General features: G+C 48.1%; 1 protein-coding gene across 1 annotated transcript in view; it reads left to right on the top strand.

The window, feature by feature from the left end:
* Positions 1 to 1682: 1682 nt before the first annotated feature.
* The window catches only part of LOC140409461 (disintegrin and metalloproteinase domain-containing protein 15-like), a 40198-nt gene continuing 24486 nt past the window's right edge, over positions 1683 to 17394 (top strand). Inside the window, exons 1-3 of the mRNA XM_072497894.1 lie at positions 1683 to 1995; positions 12873 to 12982; positions 14949 to 15025. Coding sequence (XP_072353995.1) covers positions 1776 to 1995; positions 12873 to 12982; positions 14949 to 15025 — 407 coding nt within the window. The 5' untranslated portion in view covers positions 1683 to 1775. The remainder of the gene's footprint in view (positions 1996 to 12872; positions 12983 to 14948; positions 15026 to 17394) is intronic.

The following is a 17394-nucleotide window of genomic DNA, read 5'->3' as shown; positions in this document are numbered from 1 at the left end:
CTGAAATGACAAAGTGTGCCTGCGCTGCCCTCTGAGTTACAGTATGTTCCACAGTGTTTCACAAGGGCGAGAAAAGTCTTCAGAATTGAATACAAGAGCAGTCAGGAAGGGAGGTTATGAGAATCATAGAATCATAGAATTTACAGTGCAGAAAGAGGACATTCAGCCCATAAGGTCTGCACCAGCCCTTGGAAAGAGTGCCCTACTTAAGCCCACACCTCCACCCCATGCCCGTAACCCAGTTACCCCAGCTAAACTTTTTGGACACTCAGGGAAATTTAGCATGGTCATTCCACCTAACCTGCACATCTTGGACTGTGGGAGGAAACCGGAGCACCCGGAGGAAACCCACGCAAACACGGGGAGAACATGCAGACTCCGCACAGTCACCCAAGCTAGGAATCGAACCTGGGACCCTGGAGCTGTGAAGCAACAGTGCTAACCACTGTGCTACCGTTCCGTACCGTACTCTGCCGTGGGTTTACAATTGGGTGAACAAACTGCCAGACAGGGATCTCGGGAGAATGTTGCAGAGTGAGCGGTGTGGGAGTTGAATGTTTCATCAGGAATGATGATTGAGAGGAGGAAGAATCAGAGTTCGAGACTTCTCTCCCTTTGAAGGAGACTCAGTACTTCCCTTCCATAGAATCATAGAAATAAACAGCATGGAAGGAGGCTATTCAGCCCATCGTACCTATGCTGGCTTATTTGAAGACTGATCCAATTTGTCTTCCCTCCCTGCTCTTTCGCCTTGGCCTTGCAGATTTTTCCTTTTCAAGTATTTATAAAATTAATTATCGATTCTATTTCCACCATCTTTCACTGGTGCAATAAAATCTTCTCTCGCAATTTTTGTGCCTGATTCTTTCCACATTGTGGTCCTGGCTGAGGTTTGCAAATATTGCAGTCTTTCCAGCTTTAAATTTCCTCTGCCCCATTCTGCATTGGTGATGTGTTCTATTCCTATACCACTCTGTTCTCCAGACCTGCCATGGAGAGCGCTCCATTGATTGTCAGAAACCCAGCAGAACCTCTCGCAACTGCTCAACAACCACTGACCATCTCCCCTCACCCCCACCTCCCCCCCCCACTCCCCCATCCTCTGAATCTCAAGATGGCAGTAGCAATAAGCTACAATGGATGACTTGGAATTTTAGCGATACCGGAGGGGCAGGTTAGTGTCAGAATGAAGGAAATCCCACCCTCAATCTCCAGCTTCACATTAAAATGTGGTGATGTGGAGATGCCGGCGTTCGACTGGGGTGGGCACAGTTAGAAGTCTCACAACACCAGGTTAAAGACCAACAGGTTTGTTTAGAATCACTAGCTTTGAATCACTAGTTTGGAATCACCCCAAACAAACCTGTTGGACTTTAACCTGCTGGTGGAAGACTTCTTACATTAAAAGGTGGCATATTTGAAAATGCACGACTCCCTCTGTTTGAAATATACCAATAGAATTAATTGTTTCTCCATGTCCTTGGTCCTGCTCCCAGCTTGTTCAAAATTATCTCTTTTTCAGGGTTGCTGTGTTTAACTTCCTCCTCCTACTTCCTGGGTAAGATTGGGACTGTTACAAAGTTACTTCTGGAATGAATCCCAGATTGACCAATTCACAAACAAGCTGAGTGCCGAGAGCTGAGGGGGATTGATAGTACAAAGGACAGAGGTACAGAGAGGGAAAGAGGGATTGACAAGGAGGACTGGCAGAGAAATCTGCGTTACTGAAGGGAGAGAGCTGTTAGTTGGAGAGGAAAGGGCTGTGATAATTCACAATGTTTGCAAGTTGTGTGTGTTGGGTATTTCTGATTTGGTGCCAGGTTTTAAATCGTTCAGCAGCAGCGAATGAAGAGACTGCGGCCGACGATATGAATGCTGTCAGAAACGGGACATTGTTAACTGTCCCCAGTAATGGAGCCAACAATCATTCACCAGGAGCTGAATGGGACACCAAGATTAAAGGAACGGCTTCACGTGGACGAGGTGCTGCTTCAGGTAAGGGAGAGCATTGATCATTTTCATCTCAATACTTTGAGTCGTCCCTGAGAAAATAAGAAAATACGGAAAATATTGCAAATATGCAAATATCGAAAATAAGGCAATGATGAAATGACCTGGGTAGAATCTGAGTACTGTTCACATAGTCGGCACTGGCAATGCCTGGGCGGGAGGCATGGGGGGGGTCGTGGAGCCGTGGGGCTACCCACCAACGCTATTTAGGACATCTATTGTCTCCAGGACTATAGGCCGCCCGTTGACATCTCATTTGTGGCTCCCAGCCTTTACCAGTTTAATCACATCAATAAAATAAAAGTATGAAGTTAACAAAATAACAAATGAAAGAACCGGATCGGAACCTGATTTTCTTTATTGAGAATTCATTTTTTAAAAAAAATTATTTTTTAAAATTTAGATTACCCAATTATTTTTTCCAATTAAGCGTGTATATCCACCTACTCTGCACATTGTTTGGGTTGTGGGGGTGAAACCCACGCAGACACGGGGAGAATGTGCAAACTCCACACAGACAGTGACCCACAGCCGGGATCGAACCTGGGACCTCGGCGCCGTGAGGCAGCTGTGCTAACCCACTGCGCCACCGTGCTGCCCTAAGAATTCATTTATTTCAGCGAGAAAATAGTTTCTTCAGGTTGCAAGAAGCATTTTCAAAGATTATTTTGGAAAATCTATTCTCCATCCCACCGCACAGGTTTTCCAGTGCGGTGTGCCACTGCTGGCAGTAGGATCCTCCGTCCTGGCAGCCGGCCAATGGGGCTTCCCATTGTGGGCACCCCCACTCAGTTGGCAAATCCTTGGCGGTGAGTGCATTGCCGGCAAGGCGGAGGGTCCCACCGACAGAGAATCCAGCCCATCGTTTCCCCATTCTCCCCTGTGTGGACGACATTAGAAATAGAAATAGAAAATAGAAAACCGCTTATTGTCACAAGTAGGCTTCAATGAAGTTACTGTGAAAAGCCCCTAGTCGCCACATTCCGGCGCCTGTTCGGAGATACTGGTACGGGAATTGAACCGTGCTGCTAACCTGCCTTGGTCTGCTTTAAAAGCCAGCTCTTTAGCCCTGTGCTAAACCAGCCCCTTCTCGGGGACATAATTTAAAACCAAGATGTCTGCCACTTAAGATGGAGATTGGCTGGAATTCTCCGGGCATTCGCTGGTTGTGGGATGCTCTTGACCTGCTGGTAGTGCCCCCCTGCGCACGGCTTTCCTGGCGGCGTAGGGTGGCATCAAAGGAAAGTCCCACTGACTGCGGCGCGGGCCGAGAATCCAGCAGCCAGCGAACGGTGTGACGCCTACCACTGCCGAGAAGCACGTGGCTGGGAGGCCAGAGAATCCTGCCCTCTCAGGGCGTAATGAATCTGTGGAACACCCTTTCCCAGAGAATAGTGCAATAATCGAATCAGCGCAGAAGGACACCATTTTTCTGTGAGAGATTGATAGATTCTTAATTGACAATGGATTGAAAGATTATTCGAGGGAGGTGGAAAAGCAAACTTGCCCACAATCTGAGCAGCCATGATTTTATTAAAGGGCAGAACAGATTTGAGGGGCGGAATGGTTTACTTCTGTTTATGTCGCCCTACGTTTGTATATCTCTTCATTTCAAAGACAGAATGTGGGGGGGACTGGTGATCTATTTGAAGATCAGGTTTTGAGAAGCTAAAGGAGGTCGGAAGATTTGCCTATCTATGAGCTACAGAAATAAATCTACAATGTAGACATTTATCTGGGAACAAATTTGAACTTTTTGCTCAGAGAATTGTTATTCTGGGAAGAGTGGTAAATCATAAGAAACTATCGACATCTATGCTTTAAAGTATAAGGTGCCCACACAAAAATATGTGCCGCGTATATTCAGCGGAAATAATTCTAAATCTGCTTTTGGGCACGTTTGGCGGGGTGTTTTACGGTGGATGCAGTGCTAGAACCACCCTGCCTCGCAGATTGGGGTGCCATTTTGACCGACAGCCTTAATCTATGCACAACCCCTCCTTCAGGGCGCCCGCTTTATTGACCCCCTTTTACCCACCCAAATGTCTCAATGCCCCTGGAAAACCCCCTCTCCAATAAGAAAGGCCCCCCAGGTCTGGTCCCAGGTCCTGCCCCTACCACCTAGCAGCTGGGCACTGTGGCACTGCCAGCCTTGCACCCTGGAAGGGCCAACCCGGAAGCCGTGGGTGCTAGGGGGAGTGCCAGGGTGCTACCTTGCCCTGTCCATGACCACCCAGAGATATCTAATGGCCTGTGAGATACCCAAGGTGCCATTATGCCTGCTCCATGTTTATTGCAGCCACTGCTAAACGGTGCCCCGTCGCGGTCTCGCAGGGGTTGACTCCAGGGTTCCGGCTGAAAGCAACCTAATGGCTCACACAAATGTAATTTTTTGGATCACCCCCAGCATGGGCGTGATCCAGATCGCACCGGGCGGATGGCGGCGGGAGACCCGCGCCAGGTTTCGTGCCGCGCTGATCCCGGCTGAATCACACCATGATGATGGTGGTCAGCGAATGGTGATTTTTAATAAGTTGATAAAGTAAAACAACACTTTTAAATGTGAAATACCGATGTGGTACCCTTTCAAATAATGCCCCTCGTCGCCACGTTCCGGCGCCTGTTCGGGTGCACAGAGGGAGTATTCAGAATTCCCAGCTGGTACGGGAATTGAACCCGCGCTGCTGGCCTTGTTCTGCATCACAGACCTATACCTGGAATTTTGAATTTCTCTTGGAACATAGAATTTTCAGTGCAGAAGGAGGCCATTCGGCCCATCGAGCCTGCACCGGCTCTTGGAAAGAGCACCCTACTAAAGCTCACAACTCCGCCCCATACCTGTAACCCAGCAACACCATCAAACCCCTTTGGGCACTGACAGCAATTTAGCATGGCTAATCCACCTAACCTGCGCATCTTTGGGCTGTGAAAGGAAACCGGAGCACCCGGAGGAAACCCACGCAGACACGGGCCGAACGTGCAGACTCCGCGCAGACAGAGACCCAGCGGGGAATCGAACCTGGGACCCTGGTGCTGTGAAGCGACTGTGCTAACCACTGTGCTACCCTGCCGCTCTTCAAACGGTATTAGTTTTAAAACAGATGTGATAAAAAAAGGGCCACCATTTCTTTATCCCAAACAGCTTGTGAGAAGATGTTGCTGAACCACCTTCTTCAGCCACTGTAGTCTCGCCTCTTGTGTTTTGTTCAGACTAAGAAGCTACAAGACCGATTCGGAGACCATTAATGGCCAATCATGGTGCTTGGGTCTGGAGTCACATTTAGGCCAGACCAGATAAGAAGGGCAGATTCATTTCCCAAAAGGACATTTGTGAACCAAAGTAATGATCATTTCATTGTCACCATCACTATGTGTAGCTTGTGTGTGAATGGATTTTTAAAATATTGTTGCGGGATAATTGCATAAAGAACGGTGTGTGTTTGTATGTTTGTGTGTGTGCAACTAAAACACTTTCACAGTCTACTGAGGTTTTACAACTAAATATGAAAGGTTATTAATTTTTGTTTCATCCCAAAAGGGGCGACACGGTTGCACAATGATTAGCACTGTTGCGTCACAGCTGCAGGGACCCGGGTTCAAATCCGGCTTTGGGTCACTGCCTGTGCGGAGTCTGCATGTTCTCCCCGTGTCTGCCTGGGTTTCCTCCGGGTGCTCCGGTTTCCCCCCACAGTCCAAAGATGTGCAGGTTAGGTGGATTGGCCATGCTAAATTGCCCTTAGTGTCCAAAAAGGTTAGGTGGGGTTATTGAGTTACGGGCATAGGGTGGAGGTGTGGGCTTAAGTGGGGTGCTCTTTCCAAGGGCCAGTGCAGATCCGATGGGCCGAATGATTAACATAGAATTTACAGTGCAGAAGAAGGCCATTCGGCCCATCGAGACTGCACCGGCTCTTGGAAAGAGCACCCTACCCAAGGTCAACACCTCCATCCGATCCCCATTATCCAGTAACCCCATCCATCACTAAGGGCAATTTTGGACACTAAGGGCAATTTATCATGGCCAATCCACCTACCCTGCACATCTTTGGACTGTGGGAGGAAACCGGAGCTACCCGGAGGAAACCCACGCACACACGGGGAGGATGTGCAGACTCCGCACAGACAGTGACCCAAGCCGGAGTCGAACCTGGGGCCCTGGAGCTGTGAAGCAATTGTGCTATCCACAAGGCTACCGTGCCGCCCTCTAATGGTCTGCGTGTGCACTGTAAATTCTATGATATGGGGGCAATAAGAAAAACATGAAATATTTTCATATTTTGGAAAAGAAATTCGGCCATAGAAATTTGGCATATCTGCCGAATTCACCTGAGGAAGGAGCAGTGCTCCGAAAGCCAGCAATTTGAAATAAACCTATCAGACTTTAACCTGGTGTTGTAAGACTTCTTACTGTGCTCACCCCAGTCCAATGCCGGCATCTCCACATCAGGAAGGCAGACAGCATGATCACAAACCCCTCCCACCCAGGCATTGCCTTCTTCCAGACCCTTCCATCAGGCAGAAGGTACAGAAGTCTGAAGACCCGCACATCCAGACACAGGAACAGCTTCTTCCCCACAGCTACAAGACTCCTCAACGACTCCCTTCGGACTGATCTGTTCCCTGTGTGGTCAACGTATTGTATTAACCATTCACCATGTATGTCACTGTATAACGCTGTTGCCCATGTGGGCTCCACCTATGGACCATTGTACGATATTACATGGAATGTATCATGTTGGTGGCCTTGTGGGCTCCGCCCCTGACTCCGCCCCTTGAGGGGAGGTATAAAGAGCAACAGCCCTGTAGGTGGCTCTCACTAGCAGAGCAGTCGCAGGCAGGCACTGTTCTAGTCGATTAAAGCCACAGTTTACATCCACTCCCTGTTTCGCGTGAATTGATGGTCGCATCACCCTATGCTGCTCTTGCTCATGTATTTGCTTTGTTTGACCCCTTGTTCTGCACTGTAACCAATGACTGTTGGTCGATGTACCATTTGTCATTGTTCCCTGTTGATTATTCTTTTGTCTACTATGTACGTGCTGTGTACGTTCCCTCGGCCGCAGAAAAATACTTTTCACTGTACTTCCGTACATGTGACAATAAATCAAATCAAATCAAATACTTTGGACGGAACGAAACACCCCTGGTCGGATGGACTATTCAGGACTTTGGTTCTATGGTAGAGCCCATGATGTCAGATTGATGGACTTGGTTGTAGGGGATTCTATTATCAGGGGGATAGATAGTATCCTTTGTGAGCTGGATAAAGAGTCCCGCATGGTATGTTGCCTGCCCGGTGCTAGGGTGCGGGACATCTCTGACCGGCTTGAAAGGATACTGGAGAGGGAGGGGGAGGATCCAGTTGTTGTGGTCCATGTCGGTACCAACAACATAGGCAAGTATAGGAAAGAGGACCTGTTTAGAGATTATAAAGAGCTAGGATTCAAATTAAAAACAGGTCCTCAAGGGTCATAATCTCCGGATTACTGCCCGAGCCACGTGCAAATTGGCATAGGGAGGCAAGAATCAGGGAAGTTAACAAGTGGCTGAAAGAGTGGTGTGGGAAAGAGGGGTTCCTTTTATGGGACACTGGCATCAGTTTTTGGGACAGGGGGGACATATACCGTTGGGATGGTGTCCACCTGAACCGAGCTGGGACCAGTGTTCTGGCGAAAAGAATAAATAGGGTGGTCAATAGGACTTTAAACTAGAGATTGGGGGGGAAGGGAAAGTCAGGGAACCAAGAGGTGAAGTAATCAGTGGGAAGCGTAGCTGCTTAGGAATACAAAAAAGCACGAAAAGACAGAACTCAGGAGAGGTTACGATAGTCCCCATCCCACAAAATATGACACAGTGTGTGGAAAGGCTCAGTAAACCAAGGTCCACCACACTAAGAAAGCAAAAAGGGACGGTCAATAGAGAATTAAAGGTGCTATATTTAAATGCGCGCAGTGTACGGAACAAGGTAGATGAGCTTGTGGCCCAGATTGTGACTGGCAGGTATGATGTGGTAGGCATCACAGAGACGTGGTTGCAGGGGGTTCAGGACTGGCATTTAAACATCCAGGGATTCACAACCTATCGAAAAGACAGGGAGGTGGGCAGAGGGGGCGGGGTTGCCTTGTTAATTAGGAATGAAATTAAATCAATAGCACTAAATGACATAGGGTCAGATGATGTGGAGTCTGTGTGGGTAGAGTTGAGGAACCACAAAGGCAAAAAAACCATAATGGGAGTTATGTACAGGCCTCCTAACAGTGGCCAGGACCGGGGGCACAAAATGCACCACGAAATAGAAAGTGCATGTCAGAAAGGCAAGGTCACAGTGATCATGGGGGACTTCAATATGCAGGTGGACTGGGTAAATAATGCTGCCAGTGGACCCAAGGAAAGGGAATTCATTGAATGTTTACAGGAGGGCTTTTTGGAACAGCTCGTGATGGAGCCCACGAGGGACAGGCCATTCTGGACTTAGTGTTATGTAATGAGCCAGACTTGATTAAAGATCTTAAAGTAAGGGAGCACTTCGGAGGCAGTGATCATAATATGGTAGAATTCAATCTCCAATTTGAAAGAAAGAAGGTAGAATCAGATGTAAAGGTGTTACAGTTAAATAAAGGGGGCATGAGGGAGGAACTGACGAAAATCGACTGGGAGCAGAGCCGAGTGGGAAAGACAGTAGAACAGCAATGGCAGGAGTTTCTGGGAGTAATTGAGGACACAGTACAGAGGTTCATCCCAAAGAAAAGAAAGGTTATCAGAGGGGGGATTAGGCAGCCATGGCTGACAAAGGAAGTTAGGGAATGCATCAAAGCAAAAGAGAAAGCCTATAATGTGGCAAAGAGTAGTGGGAAGTCAGAAGATTGGGAAGGCTACAAAAACAAACAGAGGATAACAAAGAGAGAAATAAGGAAAGAGAGGATCAAATATGAAGGTAGGCTAGCCAGTAACATTAGGAATGATAGTAAAAGTGTATTTAAATACATTAAAAACAAACGGGAGGCAAAAGTTGACATTGGGCCGCTCCAAAATGACGCTGGTAATTTTGTGATGGGAGACAAGGAAATAGCTGAGGAACTAAATAAGTACTTTGCGTCAGTCTTCACAGTAGAAGACATGAGTAATATCCCAACAATTCCGTAGAGTCAGGGGGCAGAGTTGAATATGGTAGCCATCACAAAGGAGAAAGTACTAGAGAAACTAAGAGGTCTAAAAATTGATAAATCTCGGGGCCCAGATGGACTACATCCTAGAGTTCTAAAGGAGCGCGCTGAAGAAATAGTGGAGGCGTTAGTTATGATCTTTCAAAAGTCACTGGAGTCAGGGAAAGTCCCAGAGGATTGAAAAATCACTGTTGTAACCCCCCTGTTCAAGAAGGGAACAAGGAAAAAGATGGAAAATTATAGGCCAATTAGCCTAACCTCGGTTGTTGGCAAGATTCTAGAATCCATCGTTAAGGATGAGATTTCTAAATTCTTGGAAGTGCCGGGTCGGATTAGGACAAGTCAGCATGGATTTAGTAAGGGGAGGTTGTGCCTGACAAACCTGTTAGAGTTCTTTGAAGAGATAACAAATAGGTTAGACCAAGGAGAGCCAATGGATGTTATCTATCTTGACTTCCAAAAGGCCTTTGATAAGGTGTCTCACGGGAGACTGCTGAGTAAAATAAGGGCCCATGGTATTCGAGGCAAGGTACTAACATGGATTGACGATTGGCTGTCAGGCAGAAGGCAGAGAGTTGGGATAAAAGGTTCTTTTTCGGAATGGCAACCGGTGACGAGTGGTGTCCCGCAGGGTTCAGTGTTGGGGCCACAGCTGTTCTCTTTATATATTAACGATCTAGATGATGGGACTGGGGGCATTCTGGCTAAGTTTGCCGATGATACAAAGACAGGTGGAGGGGCAGGTAGTATGGAGGAGGTGGGGAGGCTGCAGAAAGATTTAGACAGTTTAGGAGAGTGGTCCAAGAAATGGCTGATGAAATTCAACGTGGGCAAGTGCGAGGTCTTGCACTTTGGAAAAAAGAATAGAGGCATGGACTATTTTCTAAACGGTGACAAAATTCATAATGCTGAAGTGCAAAGGGACTTGGGAATCCTAGTCCAGGATTCTCTAAAGGTAAACTTGCAGGTTGAGTCCGTAATTAAGAAAGCAAATGCAATGTTGTCATTCATCTCAAGAGGCTTGGAATATAAATGCAGGGATGTACTTCTGAAGCTTTATAAAGCATTAGTTAGGCCCCATTTAGAATACTGTGAGCAATTTTGGGCCCCACACCTCAGGAAGGACATACTGGCACTGGAGCGGGTCCAGCGGAGATTTACACGGATGATCCCAGGAATGGTAGGCCTAACATACGATGAACGTCTGAGGATCCTGGGATTATATTCATTGGAGTTTAGGAGGTTGAGGGGAGATCTAACAGAAACTTACAAGATAATGAATGGCTTAGATAGGGTGGACGTAGGGAAGTTGTTTCCATTAACAGGGGCGACTAGGACCCGGGGGCACAGCCTTAGAATAAAAGGGAGTCACTTTAGAACAGAGATGAGGAGAAATTTCTTCAGCCAGAGAGTGGTGGGTCTGTGGAATTCATTGCCGCAGAGGGCGGTGGAGGCCGGGACGTTGAGTGTCTTTAAGACAGAAGTTGATAAATTCTTGATTTCTCGAGGAATTAAGGGCGAGGGAGAGAGAGCGGGTAAATGGAGTTGAAATCAGCCATGATTGAATGGTGGAGTGGACTCGATGGGCCGAATGGCCTTACTTCCGCTCCTATGTCTTATGGTCTTTTGGAAAGCAGTCAATCAGCTGGTTTGGAATCCAGGCCTTGGACTGATTCCTGTTTGGGATTGATGGAGTTTGTTTGAAACAAGAGAAGACAGCTCCATTTAGTCAGTTCTAAGAAGAGTTCAGCCCTAAGCTATGAAAGAGATATTTGGACTAAGAAAGTGCAAGCCGGTTCTACACTGGTCAATAACACTCTTTGTCTGAATGGCTGTGAAGAGCTGAAATTGTCGTTTAAACTGAGAGCATTCTGTGCAGTAATCAGGTGAACAAAAGGACTGCAAAACGTTCCGATTTAAAACCCAGTGATATCTCAGGGAGGCAGGGGCTCCATCTGGAGGCCGAGAGTCAGAATTGCATTGACCTGAATCTGGTGTAAAAGTTCCCTGGTGATGAAAAGGCGGTAGGTAGTTCAATGACCTGAATCTTGTGTAAAGCTCCACCTGGTTGTCGAAGGATGGAACTGTGCCGACCTTCGTCGTTAATTCTTTGAGGAAGTGACAAAGTTAATTGATGAGTGAAGGACTGTAGATGTCATATACATGGACTTCGGTAAGGTTCCCCATGGTAGGCTGATGGAGAAAGTGAAGTCTCATGGGGTCCAGGGTGTACTAGCTCGATGTACCTAATTCTGCTCCTCTATCTTAGAAACTCTTTGTCATTTTGTTGCTGGAGCTTCACTGGTAGTTATTCAACTATAGCGTTCTTCACTCTCCAACTGACCAGACAACACTTAGTGTTCGAGTTTTCAAATCTTTATTCAAACTATAGAGGGGAGCTATGCTACCACTGGATAGCTTCCCAGTTCCTCAATCACAAGAAGTACAGGGGAATTAGACCATTTCTTATCATCTCAGGTAATTAACGCTCACCAATCAAAAGAGTTAAATTTGATTGGCCAGCACGGTGGTGCAGTGGTTAGCACTGCTGCCTCACGGCACCGAGGTCCCAGGTTCGAACCCAGCTCTGAGTCACTGTCCGTGTGGAGTTTGCACATTCTCCCCGTGTCTGCGTGGGTTTTGCCCCCACAACCCAAAGATGTGCAGGGTAGGTGGATTGGCCATGCTAAATTACCCCTTAATTGGAATAAATGAATTGGGTACACTAAATTTTTTCTGAAAAAAAAAGAGTACATTTGTTTAGAAATTAACTATGGCCATTCACAACTAAAAATTAGGAGGACATAATGCATTAAATATGAGTATAATTACCAATCATAATCAAGGCACGCACAGAGTATTATAATATCACCAAACACATAGGTGTCTCGACTTACCTATTAGCTAACTAGACATAGAGTAGATTAAATCTACGCATGAACTGTCTTTCCCATACACCCATCCCATTGTCCTGTGTTCTGTGATGAACACATGAGCGGTAGCACAGTGGTTAGCACTGTTGCTTCACAGAGCCAGGGTTGCAGGTTCGATTCCCGCCTTGGGTGACTGTCTGTGCGGAGTCTGCACGTTCTCCCCATGTCTGCGTGGGTTTCCTCCGGGTGCTCCGGTTTCTTCCCCGAAAACCCAAAAGACGTGCTGCTAGGCGAATTGGACATTCTGAATTCTCCCTCTGTGCACCCGAACAGGGGCCGGAGTGTGGCGACTCGGGGATTTTCACAGTAACTTCATTGCAGTGTTAATGTAAGCCTACTTGTGACAATAAAGATTGTTAAATTAAAGTTGTATCATCAAGCACATTTTTGTGTGCAATTTTTTTGTCTGCATCTTTGCTGCCTTGAATGCCACAGCTTTCCACTATTTGTCTCTGGAAATATCTGCTGGGGTCTGCTGGTACTCGGAGATCCACTGCTGGGGTCTGCTGGTATTGGGAGAATCCACTGCTGGGGTCTGCTGATACTGTGAGATCCCATTTCTGGGGCATGCTTGTGCTCGGAGATCCCATTTCTGGGGTCTGCTGGTGCTCGGAGATCCCATTTATGGGGTCTGCTGGTGCTCGGAGATCCCATTTATGGGGTCTGCTGGTGCTGAGGGACCCCATATGGTCAATTGTAACTCTGCAGCATGTACTGTAAATGAATCTTTGTTGAAATGCCAATAAATTGCTCTGTATCTTTCACACAGGTTCTCACTTTCACCAGAAAAAGCTACTTGAAGAACTGAAGGATTATAAGTTTGTATTCCCACATGTCCTATCTGGGAAAACGAACCAGAGTATAGCTATACTGCCTCAGGTAATTAATCTCACAGGGGTATACAGGGTGAGTGCATCAACTCAACCAAACCTGCTGCTTCTCCAAAGAATATATTCTGGGCACGAAAATATCTCAGGAAAGAGGGTCAAATACAGAATAGAAGGGATATTTGTGAGTGAACGAGGTGACCTAAGATTGTCCTCAATGAATATGTTCACCAGATTTAACAAAATACGGGAATTAAACATACAGGGATGAATGTTTTGGGGGTGGGTGCATATTCCACAAGCATCACCCCTCCCCGCCCCTATCCACAGTACAACAGTCATTCTTAAGCCTGTTAATTTGAAAAGCGCTTCCCGGCACTGGGAATGCATTCGGGGAGGCCTTAACAAGGGGAAAGGAAATCCCGTCCTGGACAGCTGTCGGCCAATCACCTCCTTACTCCCCAAGGTCTGTCCACCATCTACAAGGCACAAGTCAGGAGTGTGATGGAATACTCTCCACTTTTCTGGAGCTCCAACAACACTCAAGATGCTCAACACCATCCAGGACAAAGCAGCCTATTTGATTGGTTCCCCATCCGCAAACAATCAATCACCGACACACAGTGGCTTCGGTATTTACTGTCGACACAATGCACTGCAGGAACTATCTATGTCGCCCAGGCAGCGATGTCAACATTACATTAACGAATAAAATAAAGTCTATACCCCCTCCTCACCCCAGCTTTGACTGTGCTTTCATGCAGAGTGGGACTTAGGAAAACACTTCTTCCTCAGGCTTTGACTGTGGAAAGTGCTGTGCATTATTAGTAAAATTGGATCATAGACGAAATGTGGAATTCGGAAAATACACACTGTATGTTATTATAAAATAACTCAAAGACAGGTGGTAAGAGGAAATCAGTAGTGTTTGACTGTCTCACTCCTGTCTGTAACATGAGCCTCGTATCCAGGTAACGTTCCCCATCCCTGTTACATCAATGTCCAAAACTCAGGCTCCAATTCATCAACTCGGAGCTCACATTGATCCACCTGCCGACACTTATTGCGGATATGGCTGCTGTGAATCACACAGTTGGAAACAAATTCAGCGCTAACTCTCAAAAAGGAATTCAATAAATAACTGAGAGAGATTTATTTTTGCTTTCTATTCATTTATGCAATGTGGATGTTACAGATAAGACCAGCATTTATTGCCCAAGCCTACTTGCCCCTGAGACGGTGAGCGAGGTCAGCCAATGAATAGAATAGTTCAGAGTCCCGGCTTCGGTCACTGCCTGTGCGGAGTCTGCACGTTCTCAGCGTGTCTGCGTGGGTTTCCTCCGGGTGCTCCGGTTTCCTCCCACAGTCCAAAGGTACACAGGGGTAGGTGGATTGGCTATACTAAATTGCCCTTAGTGTCCAAAAAAGGTAAGGTAGGGTTATGGGGATAGGGTGGAAGTGTGGGGATAGGGTGAAGGTGTGGGCTTAGGTAGGGTGTTCTTTCCACAGGCCGGTGCAGACTCAATGGGCTGAATGGCCTCCTTCTGCACTGTCAATTCTGTGACTCTGTGACTGTGGGTCTGGAGTCACATAAAGCCGGACTGTGTAACGATGGCAGGTTGGGTGGGAGCAACTTGAACGTCGTTGGAAAGAGCGTCAACAGACTGCAAGGGCCGAATAGTAGCCTTCTGGTCATTCCAGGAGGTAACTGGTCCTTCTGTAAAACACTGCAGAGGTCCTAAAGGTGGAGGGAGCCATGTATTCATGCAGATATTGGCCGGGGCACTCCATTCCGAGTTTGCCCTGTTACTGTGGCTGTTCCCAGCGAGAACAGAGAATTGGCGTCACAGCCAGCACTCCATTCACTGCAGCGGCAACGGAGAATCCTGCAGGAGTGGTGGACGGAGAATCCCGCCCAATATTAACTCTTCAAATAAATTACAACCTTGTGAGAAATATGGGAGCTTCAGTGAGTACGTCATGGTTTAATAACAGATAATTGTTTGTTCTGAACACAGAGGGTCTATCCAAACCACATCAGCATCTCAATGGAGCTGGAGGGAGAGGACATAACACTGGAACTCAGCAGAAACACGTGAGTAAACCTCACTTTGTAGAAGGGCCAATAAGGTTCTTTCAGTAATCCACTGGGCTTGTGTTTTAAAAAACTATATTTTTATTGAAGTATTTGCAAAATTTTTATCACAATAACACACGCAATAATAATAATGACATAAACATCAACATGGTAAAAAAAAAGACATTTCCCACCCAACCCCTTCTATACATCCCTCAACCATATTGCACCTAACCGCCCCCCCCCCTTCGGAAAGCTGCTTCTGCCGACATTTTAATTTTCCCCGAGAAAGTCGACAAACGGCTGCCACCTCCGGGAGATCCACAACAAACTTTATTTTCTCCAGCCTGAGGAACCCAGCCATGTCACTGACCCGGGTCTCCACACTCCGGGGGCTTCGTGTCCCTCCACATTAACAAGATCCGTCTCCGGGCTACCAGGGAGGCAAAGGCCACGACGCTGGCCTCTTTCACCCCCTGAACTCCCGGATCTTCCGACACTCCAAAGATCGCCACCTCCGGACTCGGCACCTCCCGCGGTTCCAGCACCCTGGACATTGCTTTAGCAAAACCCTGCCAAAACCCTCTAAGCTTCGGGCACGCCCAAAACATGTGGACATGGTTTGCTGGGCTCCCCGCACACCTCGCACATCTGTCTTCCACCCCGAAAAACGTGCTCATCCTCGCCGCCGTCATGTGTGCCCGGTGACCCACCTTAAACTGTATGAGACTGAGCCTGTCACACGAGGAGGAGAATTAACCTTGCTTAGGGCGTCTGCCCACAGACCCGCCTCTAACTTCCCACCTAGCTCCTCCTCCCACTTGCCCTTCCTCCACCGGGGTCTCCTCCGCCTCCAGCAACTCCTGATCGATATCCGACACTTTCCCCTCCCCCACCCAGGTACCGGACACTACTCTGTCCTGTATCCCTCGTGGCGGGTCAGCGGGAAAGCCGGCACCGGTTTCCTCAGAAAGTCCCGGACTTGCAAATATCTGAAACCATTCCCCGGCGGCAACTTGAATTTATCCTCCAGCGCCTACAGACTGGGAAAGCTCCCGTCTATGAATAGATCCCCCATCCGTCTAATTCCTGCTCTCTGCCAGCTCCGGAACCAGCCATCTATCCTGCCCGGTGCGAACCTGTGGTTATTGCAAATCGGGGTCCAGACTGACGCACCCTCCACCTTACACCTCCTCCATTGCCCCCAGATCCTCAATGACGCCGCCACCACCGGGCTAGTGGAGTACCGGGCCGGCGAGAATGGCAGAGGTGCCGTTACCAGTGCTCCCAAACTGGTGCCTTTGCATGACGCCGCCTCCATCCGCTCCCATGCCGACCCCTCCCCCATTACCCACTTCCTAATCATCGCTATATTCGCCGCCCAGTAGTAGTTGCAGACTTTCGGCAGCGCCAACCCACCCTCCCCCCGACTGCGCTCCAGCAACATTTTCTTCACTCGCGGGGTTTTATTCACCCACACAAAGCCCAAAATGATCTTGTTCACCCGCTTAAAAAAGGCCTTGGGGATGAAGATGGGGAGGCACTGGAAAACAAACAGAAATCTGGGGAGGACCATCATTTTCACGGCCTGTTCCCTCCCCGCCAGCAAAAGCGGGAGCCTATCCCATCTTTTAAGGTCCCCTTCCATTTGTCTACCAGCCGGGTTAGCTTGAGCTTGTGTAATGCCTCCCATTTCCGAGCCACCTGTATTCCCAGGTAGTGAAAGCTCCTCTCTACCACCTTGAGCGGCAGCTCCTTCAGTCTCCTCTCCTGCCCCCTTGCCTGGATCACGAACAATTCACTTTTTCCCATGTTCAATTTATACCCCGAGAACCTGCCAAATTCCGCCAAGATCTGCATAACCTCCCCCAACCCGTCCACCGGGTCCGAGATGTACAAGAGCAGATCGTCCGCGTACAGCGAAACCCAACCCCTGACAATTCCTTGATGCTCTCAGCGCCATGGCCAACGGCTCTATAGCCAGCGCGAACAGCAACGGGTAGAGGGGGCACCCCTGCCTCGTCCCTCGGTGTAACTTAAAGTACCCCGACCTTAGCCGGTTCATGCACAGGCTTGCTACCGCCGCCTGGTAGAGCAATCACACCCAGTCGCTGAAGCCCTCACCAAACCCAAACCCTCTCAGCGTCTCCCAAAGATACTCCCACTCCACCCGATCGAAAGCCTTCTCCGCGTCCATCGCAACCACCACCTCCGCCTCCTCTCCTTCTGAGGGCATCATAATTACATTCAGAAGGGTCTGAACATTGGCATTGAGCTGTCTACCCTTAACAGATCCGGTTTGGTCCTCCCCTATCACCCCCGGCACACAGTCTTCTATCCTAGTGACCAGAATCTTAGCCAGCAGCTTGGCATCTACATTTAAAAGC

The sequence above is a fragment of the Scyliorhinus torazame genome, chromosome 3 (assembly GCF_047496885.1).
Source record: "Scyliorhinus torazame isolate Kashiwa2021f chromosome 3, sScyTor2.1, whole genome shotgun sequence".
Lineage (NCBI taxonomy): Eukaryota > Metazoa > Chordata > Chondrichthyes > Carcharhiniformes > Scyliorhinidae > Scyliorhinus > Scyliorhinus torazame.
This window is presented reverse-complemented; position numbering and strand designations above follow the sequence as displayed.